Source organism: Heloderma suspectum, chromosome 2 (assembly GCF_057233095.1).
Source record: "Heloderma suspectum isolate Gila_16-S chromosome 2, 16-S_ref, whole genome shotgun sequence".
Lineage (NCBI taxonomy): Eukaryota > Metazoa > Chordata > Lepidosauria > Squamata > Helodermatidae > Heloderma > Heloderma suspectum.
In genome coordinates this window covers 52,008,741-52,027,447 of record NC_139459.1, presented here as the reverse complement: position 1 = coordinate 52,027,447, position 18,707 = coordinate 52,008,741, and the positions used below count along the sequence as shown (strand labels likewise).

The 18,707-nt window shown below is 41.0% G+C and overlaps 1 protein-coding gene across 2 annotated transcripts in view; it reads right to left on the bottom strand.

Annotated features, from left to right (window-relative positions):
* RASGRF2 (Ras protein specific guanine nucleotide releasing factor 2) overlaps nt 1-18,707 on the bottom strand; it is a 164,501-nt gene that overhangs the window by 88,479 nt on the left and 57,315 nt on the right. For both annotated transcript variants that reach the window (XM_084832076.1, XM_084832077.1), the window contains exons 2-7: nt 13,560-13,666; nt 10,614-10,761; nt 7,511-7,600; nt 5,014-5,267; nt 2,695-2,774; nt 1,532-1,725 (exon numbers count right to left, since the gene is read on the bottom strand). In XM_084832076.1, coding sequence (XP_084688202.1) covers nt 1,532-1,725; nt 2,695-2,774; nt 5,014-5,267; nt 7,511-7,600; nt 10,614-10,761; nt 13,560-13,666 — 873 coding nt within the window. The remainder of the gene's footprint in view (nt 1-1,531; nt 1,726-2,694; nt 2,775-5,013; nt 5,268-7,510; nt 7,601-10,613; nt 10,762-13,559; nt 13,667-18,707) is intronic.

The following is an 18,707-nucleotide window of genomic DNA, read 5'->3' as shown; positions in this document are numbered from 1 at the left end:
ATATTTTTCTTTTCTTTCTTTTTTTGCTTTAATTATCTTACAGCACCATAAACTCACTCAGTTAAAATAATATTTCTTACATTAGGAACAGTTCTTCAGAATCCAAAAGTAACTTTAAAAAATAGTACAGTGACAGGGATCTTACATGCAGAAGTTAGGAGTGTGCATCCACTTCGGGTGAAGTCCAATACCAAACCACGCAGCTTCAGAGGTATTCAGGCTGCCAGCAATCCTTCCCTGCAGCAGTCCAAAGTAGGGATGGGCAAACTCCCTGGTGCCCTGTTCGCACGCTGCTCGCCAGAGTCCTGCCAGTTGCCCAACCCTGGCAGGCGAGCAGAGCAACCCGCCAGATGGTCTGTGGGGGCCCAGTAACAGCTCGCAACTTTTTTTGCCATGAGCCATGATATTGCGCAAAATCGCAGTATAGCTATTTATAGAAATTGCGATTTGTGCAACACTGAGGCCATAAATAGTGCGATTTACACAAAATTGCAGGCACAAATGGTCTAATGAGACTATTTGTGCTTGCAGTTTTGTGTAAATCATGCTATTTACAGCCACAGTTTTTCACAAATCACAATTTCCGTAAATAGCTATACCTGCGATTTTGCACAAAATTGCAGCTCGTGGCAGAAAAAAGAGAAACCGCGAGCTTGCCCAACTTGACACATGACAAGTCGGGCAGGCTCAGGGATCTGTGAGCTGGCGTCCGGTAGGCCATGCTGGCAATAATTTGCTGATCTCCACTCCCAAACGGAATTCCTCCAACATCCCTAGTCTAAAGTGAAGCAGGCTGCTCCTGAATCTTGGGCCTTTTCTGAATTTTGTAGAGTATCAGGTCAGTTGTCAAAGCTTCGGCATGTGCCTTCAGAGCAGTCCCTCCACACACTGTCAGTGTGAGCAAGGGCTGCTCTGAAGGCATGAATGAGGGAAGCTGTCCAAGCAGGAAAATAAAGGCTGCACCCCTGAAAATGGCTGGTGTGGAGAAGGCCAAAGACTTCATTGCCCTAAGGTCAGGGTGTGCGTCCCCTACAGCTGTTTTCATGGGTGAAGTTTTCTGCCTCAGCTCTGAAATGAAGTGGGTCTTTCCTGAAGCAGAAGCTATGTGTGGATATGTGTGTGTGTGTTGTTGTTGTTTTTTTAAAAACACAACACTATGATTTTCCTGCATACTTGAGTAACCCCTTCCCTTCACTCTCCCAGGGCCCATTTGGGCATCCTCCTAGACTGCATGCAGCTGTTCCCCTTTACTATTATCAAGGCATTATAGGAAAATTTGATAATGGAAAAACTCAAGTAACACAAAACCATTAAAAGTAGGAACAAGTCATTAAAAAAAATCAAAATGTCTTTCAAAATATATTGAACAAGAAAATATTAGCATCTATTTGACTGTATAATACAAAAGGTTACAATGTAAAACGTATTTCCGCCAGATAAAATTAATAGAGCTTTGCTATAGCAACTGCCATTAGAATTACAACCAAAAGAATGTGAGCAGCTTTTATAAATGCACAATAATGAAAAGTACCTGAAACATGGGGTAGGTAAGGAATGTCTCAAGCATCCTGCCCTCACATGCAGGATTGGCTTCATACTGCTTCAAGAGTTTGTCAAAATCTCTGTTCTGCTTGCAGTTTGCAAGCACCTGGAGACTATACTGGTGATTTCGAACAAATTCTTGATAAATATTCAGCATGGGTAGCAGAATATCAAATAAATCAGCTATAAAGAGAAAAGAGAAAAGTCAATATTTGCCAGCATCCACCTTTTCCACAGGGCATTCATAGGAAGAAAGCAAGATGTTAAAATCAAATTATCTACATTCAGGGAATTGCACACCCTGGGGTCTTAACAAAAAGCACATGTCCCTTTTCCCTACTAGTGTCATCATTTGGCTGCTTATGAGCTCTGTCAATAGTTGACTATATAACATTACCCTGCGAATAGGGTTGCTGCCTTTTTTCCCCTGACAGAAACTATGTGGATTATACTAATGAGCCCAGACAGACGAAATGTACAAATCTGACATGCAGATTTTAAGAGTCTCCTCTTTTCTTATTACAGAGATTCAGAGGTGAGGAAAACTACACTAGCTGAATTTCTGCTCATCATGCAGCTGTCAAAGACATAGAACCTCTGTCTCTCTGAGGAAAAAGTTGGTAACTTTATTTATTTGTTCAATTACATTTTTATACTGCCTAATAGCCGAGGCTCTCTGGGTGGCTCACAACAATAATGTGCAGCCACTCTGCATAATGAAGCATCCTCCACCCTCCTAAGATTGTTATTCCTTCTGAAAAACACACATAGAGTTCATCCACAATGTGTATAGAAGTTGATATTGTTAGTTCATAACCATATAAATATTGGGCCATGATCCACCAACTCACATTCTACATGCCAAACCCCACATGCACTGGGACCTTTCCAATTCCCTTCTGCGTGATTTTCCAGAATCAACCAAATATCTTGTTTTTTTCTCAGATTAAATCTGAAGTTGTCTAATGAGCCCAGACAGAGGAAATGTGCATATCTAAATTATTGTCTTATTCAAACACAGAACTTCCCTTACATTGGCTTGACAGCGTTTTGGTGGCTCTCACCACCTCATTTGCCCAAATAAAAGTAAGTTACCCTATTGAAGAGTAACACAAAATTAACATTTTAACTTAAATAAACTATAATACTTACCTAAAATCAAAGTCGGCCAGTTTGCTATCCTTGCCTTTAATCCTTGATGAAATATTTCATGAAGAAACATTATAGTTTCACTGGAAAGAAGTAAGGTTAGAAAGAATGAAAACAAACGTTTAAGTGTGTCAATAGAAGATATGGTATGAATATTATGGCACATATTACATGGAGCCTGGTCCTATTCATATTTGCATAAACAGATATAGTTCAAAACCTTTGGAATGGTGGGTTAGAAATGTTCATCAAATAAAAATATGTAGAAAAATGTCTACTTCTGCTTCATTGACTACGCTAAAGCCTTTGATTGTGTGGATCACAACAAACTGTAGCAAATTCTGAAAGAGATGGGAGTACCAGACCACCTTACCTGTCTCCTGAGAAACCTGTACGAGGGTCAAGAAGCAACAGTAAGAACTGGACATGGAACAACTGATTGGTTCAAAATTGGGAAAGGAGTACGACAAGGCTGCATATTGTCGCCCTGCTTATTTAACTTATATGCAGAGTACATCATGAGAAACGCCGGGTTGGATGAATCACAGGTCGGAATTAAGATTGCCAGGAGAATTCTCAACAACCTCAGATATGCAGATGATACCACCCTAATGGCAGAAAGCAAAGAGGATCTAAAGAGCCTCTTGTTGAGGGTGAAAGAGGAGAGTGCAAAAGCTGGTTTGAAACTCAACATTAAAAATACAAAGATCATGGCATCTGGCCCCATCACTTCCTGGCATATGGAAGGGGAAGAAATGGAAGCAGTGACAGATTGTATTTTCTTGGGCTCCAAGATCACTGCAGACGGTGACTGTAGCCATGAAATTAAAAGACGCTTGTTCCTTGGAAGGAAAGCTATGGCAAACCTAGACAGCATAGTGAGAAGCAGAGACATCACCTTGCCGACAAAGGTCCGCATAATCAAAGCTATGGTTTTCCCAGGAGTAACGTATGGCTGTGAGAGCTGGACTATAAGAAAGGCTGAGCACCAAAGAATTGATGCTTTCGAACTGTGGTGCTGGAGAAGACTCTTACGAGTCCCCTGGACTGCAAGGAGGTCAAATCAGTCCATCCTAAAGGAAATCAACCCTGACTGCTCACTGGAAGGACAGATACTGAGGCTGAAGCTCAAATATTTTGGCCACCTAATGCGAAGAGAAAACTCTCTGGAAAAGACCCTGATGCTGGGAAAGACTGAAGGCAAAAGGAGAAGGGGATGGCAGAGGATGAGATGGCTAGATAGCATCACTGATGCAATGAATATGGACTTGAGCACGCTCCAGGAGAGAGCGCAGGACAGGAAGGCCTGGCGTGCTATGGTCCATGGGGTCACGAAGACTCAGACATGACTGAACGACTGAACAACAACAAGCTTAGGGTGCAATCCTATGCATATTTAGACAGAAAAAAGCCCTACAACTGCCAGCACTCACCATCCAGCAGGGCTGGTTGGCAAATGCAGGGAGTTGTAAGATGTTTTTCCGCCTAAACATACATAGGATTGTGTCTTTACTCATGCAACTCATCTGTGAAGCACAATTGCTTATTTCATGAAAATCATAGATTTTTTACCTAATAGGTTTATATCAAAATCCTAAAACCCTGAATGTTGATGGCTGAAGGGAGTTAAGATGCCATGTTGGTGGTGCTTCTCCAGCAATCTCTGCAGTTCTTCCACTGGCAGTAGCAGATGGGTGTGGTCCCAAATTGGGCAATTCAATGGGCAGGGCAGAGAAAAGCCAGCTTTGGAACTACTGGATCAAAAACTGTTCCATATCCACAGATGGGCCCAACGTGGGCCCATCAGCTAAACCAGCCCTGGAATTATACAGAGCCACAGGACTGAAAAGACCAGTGAACCCCCCACCCAATACATTCTGCCCTTGCTGGTGCAAGCTAGCAGGGCTGGAGATGAGGCAGTAGATCCACCACCCTACTACTCCCTGGGTTCTCGTAGGATTGCTCTGCCCACCATTTAAAAAATATCTGGAACAATGTGCCATTAAAGTTAGTCATGAGAATGTCAAGGTAAATTATCCCTTGTTGCTCCAGGGAAGGCCGAAGATCTACAAAGCTGAAAAAATGGTGGTTATCTATTCTCTCCCCACACCCCCAAAAAAGACAATGGAAATGACAGATTTCAGTTTCAAAGAAGTCTAAAAGATTCCATATAACACATGACCCATTAAATTCTTCTTAATTTTTGTTTAATGCTGTGACTGAAATACTCTAAGGAGAAAGAAAAGGAAATGGAAGAAATAAACAAAGTTGGGTCAATTTCATTCTGTCATAATGAGATCCACAAAATAGGTAAAATAATACCTGTTGAGGAATATGCTACTGACATCATCATGACTAATTGGTGGTTTCTTTGAACTTGCAGCCATTCTTAATGGCCTTAGAAAACAATTCACAAGGATGTAAAGTTGATGCACATATTCAGATTCAGCTTCGACCATGTTGAAAACTATCTGATTTCTCTTTCGCATACTTTCCGCATGTGGAGAACAAATATAATCTTGGACAATTGTCTTCCATTTTCTTCTACACAACCAACCTCGCATAAAACTCTGGACCTAAAAATTAAGTAAAAGAAGAACACATTCTTAATGGCCTTTGAAATACAAGTTCATGAGGTGGAATAGACCCATCTGTAATCTTCAGACGCTGCTGTGAACATTATATATATACACAGACACACTTGTACACCTTCATAGGGAAAAAGGATACATGTGCAGCTGCCCTCACATAGGAAGATGTGTTATATCAAGTCAGACCAATGGTGTATCTAGCTCAGTATTGTCTACAACAGGAAAAGGTAATGTGTGGCCCTCCAGAAGTTGTTGGACTAGAACTCCTATCAAACCTCACCATTGGCCATACTGGTTGGGGCTGATTGAAGGTGCAGTCCAACAACATCTGGAGGGCCACGCGTTCCTCACCTCTGGTCTACAATGACTTACAGCAGCTTTCCAGGAATTCAGACAGGAGTCCTTCATAGTTCAACATGGAGGGACCTTTTGGATGCAAAGAATGTGCTCCACCGCTGAGCTGTGGGCCAGCTAGAGTTTGCTTTCACTGTTTCATAATTTTGACCACCATAATATACAGTGTTACATCCCAATCCCATGCTCCCTTGCAGGTGTAGGCTTGTTGAGGAGCACCACATGCAGCACACACATGGTTGTGGATTGCATAAAATCTTTAGGAAAAGATATCTAAAGCCAATATTGATTTAATCTGTCTTGATCAAGGTTTAAAAATGCAGAAATACCTACACTGGCTCTTCAGTCTACTTGGAGTAGCATAAATAGTAAGCTACATGTCAATCTAGAAAGGAGAGGGCTTTCTTGGTGGTGGCCCCCCAATTGTGGAATACTCTACCCACTGATAACTACCTGGTGCCAAGCTTATTGTCTTTTTAAGGTCAAGACTTTCCTCTACTCTGAGGCATTTGACAGTAGATGATTTTTAATGGGTCCTGGGTTTTTATTTGTTGATTGTGTAAAATTGTTTTATATGTTTGTATGCAAATGGCTTTATATTATGTTACTATTTGTATTTTTATGGTTTTTATGTTTGTAAACCATTCAGAGAGCTTGGATGGTACAGAAATGTAATAAATGAAATTCAAAGAGTGAACCTACAGTAATTACACTAAAATTGCCAAAGGGTTGCTTTGAAAGATCAGGGTGTACAGTAAACGCTAATAGGACAATGTTCAGGTTTTAAAACTTCTAAACACTGAAAATCGCCATGTAATTTCTATGTCAGATATATGGCAAAAATGACACAGGTCCAAAAGTAAAAATCCATAAACTAAATATCTAATGCTACTGGCAGAATTTGACTTTTGTAGTTCTGGGCTCCAAATGCAGTGTTAAAGAGTTTGTGGGAGTTTGTTTTGTTGCACTCTAAATAGTGTATTACTGACATTTGACTGTATAACCTTTATTTCCATTTCTCCTTCTTCTCCTTACTATTGCAGTGCCAGGTCACCAACTATTAAGGACATTCCCTTTAGAGCCAAACATATTAAACCAGAAATCTCTTTTCTATGGATACCTTATATAAAAAGGCTTAAAATCACAATGGTCAGCAAACTTATTTTTAACACTGTTTCCATATGGCTTCAGGGGCATGTAAACTTTATCCACATCTAACTTGAGTAATGAATATCTGCCTACTTCAGAGAGGGAGCAACCCTATGGCCACTAGTCAGTGGCTAGACGGCCATAGGATATCTGGTTTTCCAGGAACTGACCTCGGAGCCCGTGCTCCGAGGTTGGTTCCTGGAGAACTGACCTTCCCCCACTTCTGTGCTGCCTTGCAGGCAGCACGGAAAAGCCCTGTGCTCTGCACTCACAAGAAGAGCGTAGAGTGGCCAAAATGGGGCATTCCTGGGGGGCATTCTGGGGTGGGGAGGGCAGAAATACCTGTACGACACATCCAATGTGTCGTATGGCAGCCTCCTCCCCTGCTCAGTCCTCCCATGGCTACACAGCTGCAATCGGCTGTCTAGCTGAAAATGCAGGGCAGGAGAAGCACGGAGGGATGATCCCCTCTGTGCTTCTCCTGCCCTGCATTGGATAGGCGGTCACCTCTGAGTTCGGAGGCGGCCGCCTATCTGCATAGGATTGCGCCCTAAACAGTACATCTTAGACATTAGGTTATCCTTGGCAGTTTTTAAATAGAATACAAACTGAGCTGAACTGAACCACTTTACACTTAATACATTATTTTTCATTACTCAAAGAAAAATACAGGCAAATTATGTAATTATCTCTTCCCCATTTAAAGGGGGCCTATAGAAAATTACCTTTTTGATCTTTTTAATATCTGGATCTTCTTCTTCTTGATTGCCTTGATATGGCCGCATTCGTTCTTTAGTTTTATTGAGAGCGACAATCTGGCAAAAGCAAAATAAATAAATAAACTGTTAGGGTTTTCTACAAATTCCAAATATTCAGTTTCAGAATCTCACTTGAGACTTCACCGAGCGGTAATTTCAAGCCACTGAAGCTTTCTTAGCCATGCTTGACATAACAATCTTCCTGGTTTTATCAGTAGTCTTCCAAAGCCTGAAATTGATTCTGTAAAAACAACAACACACACCAAAGAAAAGAATGATCTTTTCTGTTCCACCAGATGCAGAGGTGTGAATGACTGTATGTGACAAGGCCTGGTTAACAATAAATGAAGTCTTCCTAAAGCAGAAAAAAGGGCTTTATTCAGTCTTCAGTAATTATACCTTCTCTGTTCATTAGTAAACAGGAGTTAACTCATACAGGTAAGTATTTAAAGTAAGAAAGGTTGCTGTCCCTTGCTATCATGGTTGATCCCTGTGCTCATACCCCCAGTGTGCAGGTAAGCGTAAGCTCCCTTGGGAATGTCTTCTTTAACCAATCTCTTGGAGGAATAAGTTCACTGGTTAATGACTCTTGGTAAGTACCTCTAATAGCTAGTTAGCTGTTTCTCGGGGAGGCTGGGCTGCTGGGAGATCATGGGACTGGTAGAGGAGCCAGACCCACCAGCGATACGCTAGAACATTCAGCTTGCCAGTCTTTCTTAGGGGGAATGCGCTTGTCCTCATCCCCATGAAGAAACTTGCCATCTCTCCAGAGCAGCAGATTATGTCAGTTGTGCCGTCCTCCTTTTTCGTACTTCCCCCACTTCTCCCTCCTGTGCTCCCTTTGTCTTTCTCTGTCTGTATCACTCCTATACACCTTGTCCTCCTCTCTGCTTCTCCTGCTCATCTCTTTCCACTGCACATCCTCCCCGCTAGCCTCATTCTGCCTTTGAAACCTTGCTGTCTCCCACTCTACCAGAAATACTGCCAAACAGCTGACCTGCAGTCCAACTTCCCGGTTGCCTGGCATGTCTCTAGAGCAAGGGTGTTAAACGTCTTTCACCCCGAGGGCAGAATTCAATTTCGGAGTAGCTCTCGGATGCTGCATTCCAGTGGCGGGCAGGGCTGAAGATAAAAGGGGCAGGCCAGAGGAAAAAGGGGTGGATCCAAAAATGCCAGCATATTTCGGCTTAAAGCTCTTATTGCCAGTAACTAAGGCTTAGGAAAGGCATTCAACGATTGAGAATGGGGGAAAACTGCACAAAAGCCAGAAAACTCCTGAATTACTGGTGGTTGGGGAAAAGATGGCATGGCCATCTGGGGGAACCCAGGAGGATCAGATTGGTAGCCTAGAAGGGAGGGCCAGATTTGGCCACTGGTCCTGAGATTCTGTACCCCGGCTCTAGCGTGTCCCATTTCTTTCCCCACCTGTTGACAGGGCCCACTGCCGATCTGGGAGCAGCCTTTCCACAGAGCTTGAAGCTGACCAGGTGCCTCCAGAACCCCTTGCAGGTGACATCATAGTAAGTCTTCAGTTCAGCAGCCTTATTTATTTTATTTATTTATTTATTAAATTTATTAATCGCCCATCTGGCTGGTCACCCAGCCACTCTGGGCGATGTACAACAATAAAAACAGTTTACACAATAAAATTCAACATTAAAAACATCACATTTCTAAAATTACCCTAGTCCACCCCAAATGTCTGCCTGAACAACCATGTTTTTAATGCATGGCGGAAGCTCATTAAAGATAAAGTTCCCTTATACCACTGAGACCTAGGGCCAAAACAGACATTACTTTAAATGTGTTTCTAGCAGCTATGTCTTTTTCATTTTTACTCTAGAGTAGGCACATGGGGCTCTAACCTGTACTGGGACCCTAGAATGAGAAGGGGGATACAGAGCTTTTAAGATACGGAATAGGCCTCCTGCACCAAAATGAGAAGACACAGCTGCTAGACACACATCTAAAGTAATATCTATTTTGGCCCTTAATCTAGGGTCAGGCCTACTCAACTTGCAACCTACTAAGTCACACACAACCCAGCTGTCAGAAATGGATTATCTCAATCAACACCACAATAGACAAAGCTTCAGGCTAATACAACTTTATTTTGCTAGAGACTAGCCTTTCTACAAACGCAGATTCAAGGAAACTCTCAGACTGCTCCAGGCCCTAAACAACTATTCAACAATATTTAAGCAGAGGAGACATACCAGAGGGTAGAAAAGTTGCCAGCAGTTTGGGTATGAACCTCATGGCCAAGCTTGCTTCGCAGTGATGCCCCTCCCACCTACATTAGCTTCCAAGGAGCATCTGAGCCCTACCCCTAACTTTTCCCGCTTAGCTTTGTGTGCCCTAGCATCTCTCAAGTCACGACCCTCTTCCTCCTCCTCCTCCTTGGAAACTTGAGTTCCTACAGTGGAGAGAGAGGGCAGGGACTGAGTCTGGGCCATCTGTTTGTCAAGGCCTTTGGAGGAATCTCTCCCAGTGTCTAGGCGCTCTAGGGAACGTTCTTCCCCCATGCTTTGATCTAGCAGTTCTAACTCTGACTCAGAATCGGAGCTGTCAGAAAGAGCTGGGACTCATCCTTGACACCAGCAGCCACCAAGGGCCTGATTAGAATCCTGTATTTTCTGCCTGTCCAATAATTCAAAGACAGGACTGTTGTCAAAGAACTTCTTCGCAGGCTACAACACATGGCTGGAGAGCTGCATTTGCCTTGGTAGAGGTCAAAATGCATGCATTCCTGCTCCATGGAAATTGAATACAATACCATAGTGCACGACAATCTGTCAAAATGGCACAAACTCAAATAAAATGCTAAAAATATCTTTGCATCACTTATAAGGCAAACTTATCAGACAAATATGTCTAAGTCTACATACTCAATGGTGGTTACTTCACTATAAACTAATGGTTCAATCAAGCCTCATTATAAATCATGGGAGTTTTGTCATTGACTGAAAAGGGAGGTAGATGCCATACATAAAAATATAAGTTAGCCAATAATAGCAGTGCAGTAAAAATAAAGCAATAACAGTAACCTGCACATTATTTTAGAACATACCTCTGATTTAAGTCTTTCAATTTCTGTGTCTTGATCTTCAAGCTGATGTCGTAGCTGATTGGCTGAAATCTTTTCTGTTTCTACAATCTGAACTAGATGAATATATTTTTGCATTAATACTTCCCTTTCAATCAGGATGTCTGAGTAGCTACAAATAGAAAAAAGAATAACAGAAACTTTTCAGTTAGTAAACATGTCAGTCACAACCTATGTACCCGCTGTAGGTAACACATTTAAATTGAAGAGAAAAGGACTAGATTACAACCTTCCTACTGTAGTAAAGTTGTAAGGTCTGTTTCCAAGGAATATGACAGAATTCTCATCCATTTATATATTTAAAACAATTACATAAACATGATCAGGGACAATGTAAATACATAGGATAACTGAAGTACTTCAGTATAATTAGCAGTGTGAATATTAGGAATTGTGAATATAAAACAAATATGTTTTATCCCAGCTCTCCAGCCATTTGAAGTGGCTTTTTAACAATATAGCTTTCCATTATTTTCTACATGGTAGAACCACTCCACACATTCACAGGCATTTATTATTGCATACATTAGCTAGAGATGTATGAGAAATTCATTGCAGTTCATTTTTGATCAGGATTTATCCAGTTCACACACCTTCTGACTGGACATGGACATGGACACAATCTATGGTCAAGGTCTGTGCATTTCCGAGCGTGCAACGTGATTTCTGGACTGAAAAGAAGTGCATTTGACAACATGCATTCATTGGAAAAATGCACATGAAAAATGCATACTTCTGAAAAATGTGCATAAATATGCTTTAATCAATGGGAGAAGAATATGTACATTTCAAAGGTGTGCACAATTGATGAACACGTTTGGAAAAATATGCACGGATACATAGATTTTCATGTGGAAAACACAAAGCTCGCAATCCGATATGGATTCAAGTTGGAATGAACTTCAAGATGGAATTCAGAGGACTTTGGTAAGCTTGTGTTTTACTGTTTCTCACACCACAAGCACTGGCACAGTGCCAGACTTTCAATTTGGGAGGCCAGGATGAAAAGAGACAACACTGATCTATTATTATTAAGTCATTATTTTAACACAAAAGTGATATTGGAATATATCCTTATTCCAATATCATTATTGGATCATTATTTCATATTAATAAATGTTAGAAGTATGGATAATGGAGCTCTAAAACACAAAATTGGTATTGTTAATTTGTATCAAATTGTTAAGAACTAGTACAAGACGCTGCTCTTGAGAACTCTGGATTTTCTTCAGCAAAGGCAGTTTAACTGATATTGACCTTAAGGCATGCAAGTAACTCAGTGAAATCAGTGCTGAAATGTTCTGCCTGGGTCACAGGTCTGGACCGAGGCCTCCTGCCTCCTCAAGCTTCTTCTGGAGGGTAGTGGTGATGGTGGCAGTGGCAGCAGCAGCAGCTCCTCCTCTTCCTCCTTCCCTACCTGCTTGTCGGTCATGGGGACCTCCTGGAAGAGTCAGCCAAAATACTGCGAGAGGTCCCAGCTGTGGGAGCGGCTAGGACTTATTGCAGTATTTCGGCCGACTCTGCCAAGCTTCCCTGTGGCTGGGGAAGAAGGTGGAAGTGGCCAGCCAGGAGGCTGGCTGGAGAACAGGGAGGTGGGCACCAGAGGCAGCACTGGAATGGTGTGTAGAGAGGGAGAGAGTGGCCGGGCAGTAGGTGGTGGGCCCTTTTGGTGGGTAGAGCGGCGCAATTTGCCACTCTTCCCATTCCTTGCTGCCTGATATGCAGTCAGCCCTGCTTGGTAAGGATGTACATGGGACACTGCAGAACTAAGTAAATGTTACCTTCGACAGAAACATTCTATTTCTGCCTGACTTGTTTTCCACTCTACATGCTCTCTCAGTTCCTTTCGCTTTCTTCTGCCTGAGAGGAACAGCTCTGGTGCAGAAAAAGCGATATCAATTAACTAATTAACTGCGCAACCCTTTACATTTCTACTCAGAAGTAAGTCCCACTGTGTTCAATGGGCTAACTCTCTAGACTACAGCTGAAATTAGCTATTCCTACAATTTTGAATTCTTTTTTTCACTTCATATCAATGATTAAAGTTTTTTTAAAAAATAAATAAATAAAGGATCTGAGGTCAAAATTTCAACCTATTCCTATTCATGTAATTTAAAAACTATGAATATACTATTAAGAACATAAGAAGAGCCATGCTGGATCAGATCAAGGGTCCGTCTAGTCTAGCATTCTGTTCACACAGTGGCCAACCAGCTGTCAACCAGGAACCCACAAGCACGGCATGAGTACAACAGCACCCTCCCTGTTCATTATGATAAAACTGTACTCTATCAATCCATGGCAGAAACTGGGAATAGCTATTAAATTTGGTTGTTTGCTTGGAAAACCAACTCAGAATAAGCCTAACTGATAAGAGCTCTCAAAGTCATTTCCTTTGTTTACTGGTAATAATGAGGATGGGATTGGATTTATAGTAGTAGTAGTAGTAGTAGTAGTAACAGTAGTAGTAGGATTCCACATTTTGTAATATATAATATCAATATATCTACTCTTATAGATGCAGAAGTCTGCTAGCATTATGTGCGCATACACCACACCACACCAGTATGGCTGGCTGGGGAATGCTGGGAGTTGTGGGACTGTTTTCTGTCCAAACGTGTATAGGATTGTGCCCTCAACAGTATATAAGAATCAGAAGACTTGAGAGTTTTGGAGACTTCCTTATGTGTGATGTGGTGCTAAGCTGGTCACTGAGAGCAACTCTGGAGAGTGCTGGATTCGCGTTCAAGAGAAGGAGGAGGCAGACCAAGGATAGCTCACGGTGCTGCTGCTGTGCAACTATAAGCCCCTAGCCTGAGAACAGAATAAATGCCAGAGAAAAGGACATTCACGCACACTACACCCAAGGAATGATTAGTTACATAGTAATGGTCACTGGAGGTTTCCCACCTGGCTTGGTGAATAGCATCTACCCATTCTTGTCCATCCGTTTCCTCCTCACAACGAAGTTCAAGTGGCTTCTGCCCTTCATGGCCAAAGAGGACAGTAAAATAGTACTGTAAATTATATAAAAAGAATATGTTTGAACATAGTAATGTATACAGTAGTGACCAAGCTGCAAACATATAGGGCAGTATCCAACACTGCTGCTGCACTAGCAGAAATAACTGCTAGCAAACAGGAAAGTAGCATTTACTAATGCAACTGGAAACTACCTGAAACTACTGCTTCTTTAATGGGACAAGTCAGTGGAGGTTGTGGGAGACGGCTCCATGAGTTGTCCCATTCCAAAAGTGGTAGTTTTGCATAGTTTCTTGGATTGCGCTAAGAAACACTACTTTCCTGTTGCACTAGCAGTTGTTCCTATTAGCACAATGTTTTTAGAGCTGTGGATTGCCAGCACTGGATACTGCCCTTGATTTTAATTATTTCAAATTTTTATATGTTAAAGATTTTATATTATGTTTTTATTATGTATTTTTGTAGACTGCCCAGGGAGCTTTGGCTACTGGGCAGCATAAAAATGAAATACCCTTAGTATATTATTAAATAAATAATACAGTCAACACATACAACTGAACTCTGGCTCAAGAGTTAAACAGTACGAATTAAGAAAATAAGAAGACCCTGCTGGATGGGACCAAAGGCTGACCTAGTGCAGCATTCTGTGTCCCACATTGGCCAACTAACCAACTGTACATAGTATTTGAAGTGTGATTGCACCATAGATTTGTATAAAGACATTATGATATTGGCAGTATTTTTTTTCTATTCCATTGTCGACCTGAAGATTAACCTCTTGTCTAACACACTGCTCTCAATATCCTTATAGTACAAATAACACATACAACTTCCAAGAGAATATTGAACAATACAATTCCAGCTGAGGGAATCAAGGAGAAAGAGGAGCTGGAACAAAACTACATACTAGGTCTATAGGCAGGAGAGGCTGTGCACTACTGGTAAGGGGAGTTTAGAGAACTGGGAACCATGGTACTGGGGGCACAGGTTTGCAAGTCCTAGAGGTTAATTCTTCCACTTGTAGCTGCCACAACAGCACTGTGACAGGGAACCCTAAGGGGACAATGAAATTCTTAGAGCAGGTGAGAGTGTACTTTACATATTGTTTTAAACAAATTAGCTAAGTCTTTGAATGGAGTGTCTTGTTTGATTACTTGTGTGTGTGTAAAAATAATGTTAACCCTTTTGCAAAACGCAAACCATTAATACTACAATACAATTTAAGATGACAAAAACAGAAATATAGAAAGATATAAGGGTAACAGCCAGGTTTAGACATAATGTCTTCAGTCTAATAAGCCACAATTTATTGCCCCCTCCCTCCCACCTCCAAGGAAGGAGGTAGGATACTTAGTACAAGTATCTTTGTACTAAGGGTGATAACTTTATTGCAACCACCAATAAGATGGGGAGAGATGCCTTATAAGATGCCTGCCTGATTCCCCACATTAACCAAGTGCCCACTACAAAGGACAGCTGCGTTAAACCCTCAAATGTTCCTGCATTTGCCTCCAGGGGAGGAGAGCAAAATTACCCCTGGTGCATGGACTGAGGATGATGAGTGTTGTATTCCCTTGCTCCAACCTCCCCTTCCCTCCTACGTTCTCTTGAACCCTGGAATATTTCCAGAGTTTCTTAACCCATTACATCTGAACTAGGAAACAGTGGCATTAATCTCTGTTTATAAACCAGAATATTAATCCAGAATGAGATCTCAGGTGCTTGATCCAAACTAGAGAAGAATTTGGGGACTTGGAAAACTTGCATTTCCTTTTGAGGTGGCCTTTACAGCCCCCACAAGTTTGAGCCGGAGCTTGAAGAACTTCACCTGCATCGTTCATTGTTTATTAATCACATTAATCATGAATGCAGGAAAATATTTTCTAATGGCAGCTGTCCCTTTTGTTCTCATCTTGCAGAAAAATCTAAAAAGTGCTAAAGTGTTTCATTTTGTAATAGGCTCTCAGCTCTGAGGTTACGTGCAAGCTAGTGTTGGTAGAAGTGGAGCATAAGCACCAGCAGGTCTATGCTTAGAATAGATATGTTTTTCATACCCAAATGTCTTTGTGTCACTGCCTTTATATTATTACATTTTAACAAACATCAGATACACTATGTACCAAGTACAATTACACTGAATTAAAATGAAGCTATTCATATGTAAATGAAAACATTATTCCATAAATGGTGCTGAAAGGATGCTTAAGTACCATATCACAAAGCAAGAGAAAGAATGGCAAATATTGTCATTATAAAGATAAGAGATGGGCTGCAAATGTACTGTGCATGCAAACTTCTGACTACAAGATTTTCATCCAAATGATAGTGTTACAGCTGCTGGGACAACATCCTCTGTTAACCTCATTTCTTTCTGATAGTCAGGGATGATCAGCTGATTTTCCTTCAATAGGCATTACTGACTGGAACTCCTCTTCCAGAGGCATGCTTCAACTAGTGGGAAATGCAGATAAACAGTGTTGTGACAGTCAGTCTTTGCAGAGATAGACATCTAGAAATTGACCAGTGGTAAAGCATTTTGGGATGCAATTGCTTTCTCTGGAAAACCTGCAGCATTATTTGCAGTTTTACAGTCTGCTGTAGGAGTCTGTCCCCCAAAGTCTGCTGCTTCTATTTTTGTAAATAAAACAAATACTATAAATGCTCTCCAATTCTCTCTCATCCAAACCAAACTTAACCCTGGTATCCTCATCACTCAGGAAAGTTTGAGTGGGGACAGGAGAACAGCAATATATTTTTAAAACTCAACTCCAGTGATCTTAGATTCCTGCATAAAGAACTTCTTAAGCCATTGTATAGGTTGTACATGACACATAATTGCAAGTCTCCAAAGTAACCATCAAAATAGCATTTGGGAGACTATGACTGTGTACAAATAGAAGCAAGGAATCCTAATTTTTAAAAAAGATATTTTGACAGAATGATTTAAATAAAGATGGCGGGCATCTGGAGCCATCATGTTCTGTCATCATGAGGATGTTCTGTTGATAGTCCTAGAGACTGTAACATGTTTGCCCTCCCAGCAAGTGACATGATTTATATCCGATGCAACAGATGGACTTTTGGATACATATTCAGAAATACGACTCTGCTGAGGTGGCCAAGCCACAGCTAATAGCCAAGCCACAGTTAAGACTAGCAAAATATTAGCTTTGTTTTAAATTTAAAAGGGGGGGGGGAATCCTAGACTGCATCGTTGAAGTAAACCTACCTATCTGAAAGTCATTTAACTTCCCTTCCCCCAAGATTTGGTGCTTTTTTTTAGCAAATAAGATGGTAATGCAAATAAATACATAAATAAATAAATAAAATTTGATGAAGTTTGGGGAGGATCTCCTCCCCGCTAAAATGTGTTAAAATATTTTGGCCCAGCATTAATTTAAAAAAAATTCTATCTTATGGATGCATTGCCTTTAATGTAAGTTTAAGATAGATGATTCATCTACCATGTATTTTTCAAGGTTTTTCCCTTTTTCAAATATGTTCCCTACTAGTTGATTCAGGCAGAGCTAAAAAGGTGGGCAAAGAGCAATTTCATACCCACACATTTCCTGGATCTAGAACATGAGAAGTATGAAGAGCAGTTTGTGCACGAAACATGGAAAAGGCCTTATCACATGCCCTGTGCCATCCTGCTATTGTAAACTCAGAGCATCCTTGCTTTTCCTTTATTTAGCAAAATAGGGAGCATTAAAAAAAATCAAAAGATGAATATTGAATCCCATTTTAGAGTTTAAAACATTAATCAGTTGTCAGTGAAAGCACCCAGTTTGATTGATATTCAATGTTCAAGTCAAACAGTTCAAATGTAATTAAGGGTGCACTCCTATGCATGTTTAGAGAGATAAAAGTCCTACACTGCCCAGCATTTTCTCTGTCTAAACATGCATAGGACTGCACCCTAAGTAATTAATTTTAAAGTATATGTCCATTATGAAACTTCCTTCCTTCAGAGAGCTGCTCTAGGAAAACAAAAGAAACGTCCCAGGCTTTAGAAAGCATGCATAGAAAGTGATAGAAAGTTGAGGATTGTACTACTTATATTTTTAGATGGGTTTTGGGGGAAGGGGTTTGTTGTACTTTTATAATCTATATAATCCCATACTGGTGCTTCAGAAATGTAAATAAATAAGCACACAGTTGGTCTCTCCCTTGAAATGAATGGAGAAGTAATCCCATTACGGAGAGTGAACTCCTACTCAAGAAACATCTGGATACAACTGAATTTATTTTTTGTTATTTAGAAGAAATAAAATGCTGCCATCTTCAGATACTAAAAGTATCACCTGTATTGAACTACAGTAATAATTATTGTGGATAAAATATGCATTCGAGTTGTGTCCCACACTACCAAGCAAAAGGAGGATGTGAATGTGAACATATTTTATTTATTTGATTTATACACCACTTACCATATTAAAAAAAAAATCTTTACATGGTTATGTCTCATGTTTTGTACAGAGCACACCACAACTCACATTTCATTGTTTTATTCCAGGGTTGCAAAACCCGTTGGCCGCAGGTGAGCCCCCAAGGCCTGGACTGCGGCCGCTATGGATAGCCTGCCACCCCTGCAACCAGATTGTCACCCCCACCCATCTAGCTTCCAAGATCATTGTTTCTTCACATTAGTAGCAGTGGGAAAACAGCTATCTTCAGAGGAGATTGTGGAAGGAGGAGGAGAGGTGACAGCCTCTCTCAATCCCGTCACTGAATTTGCTTCTGACATTACTGTTTTCCAGCTGCTAGTGTAATTCCTATGAACTGGATGGTTTAGTCCCTTAGGGGCAGAGTCCTCCTCACTCAGAGGGAGAGCTAGGAGAAAAAAGAGTCAGCTTGTTCTGCTAGGAAACTGAATCCTGGAGAGCTGATGAATAATTATGGGCTCTTGACACCTTGAATAAGGTAAACTGAACTGAAAACTGTGTATAGCTGAATTGCAAGGGGAGGGGGAATCATTTCTGTATCTCTGGTATTTGTTATATTTGTATTGTTCTTGCAGGGGAAAGACCTTGAAACTACCATTTATAAACTGCCATTTGTGGTTGTCCTGTGGTC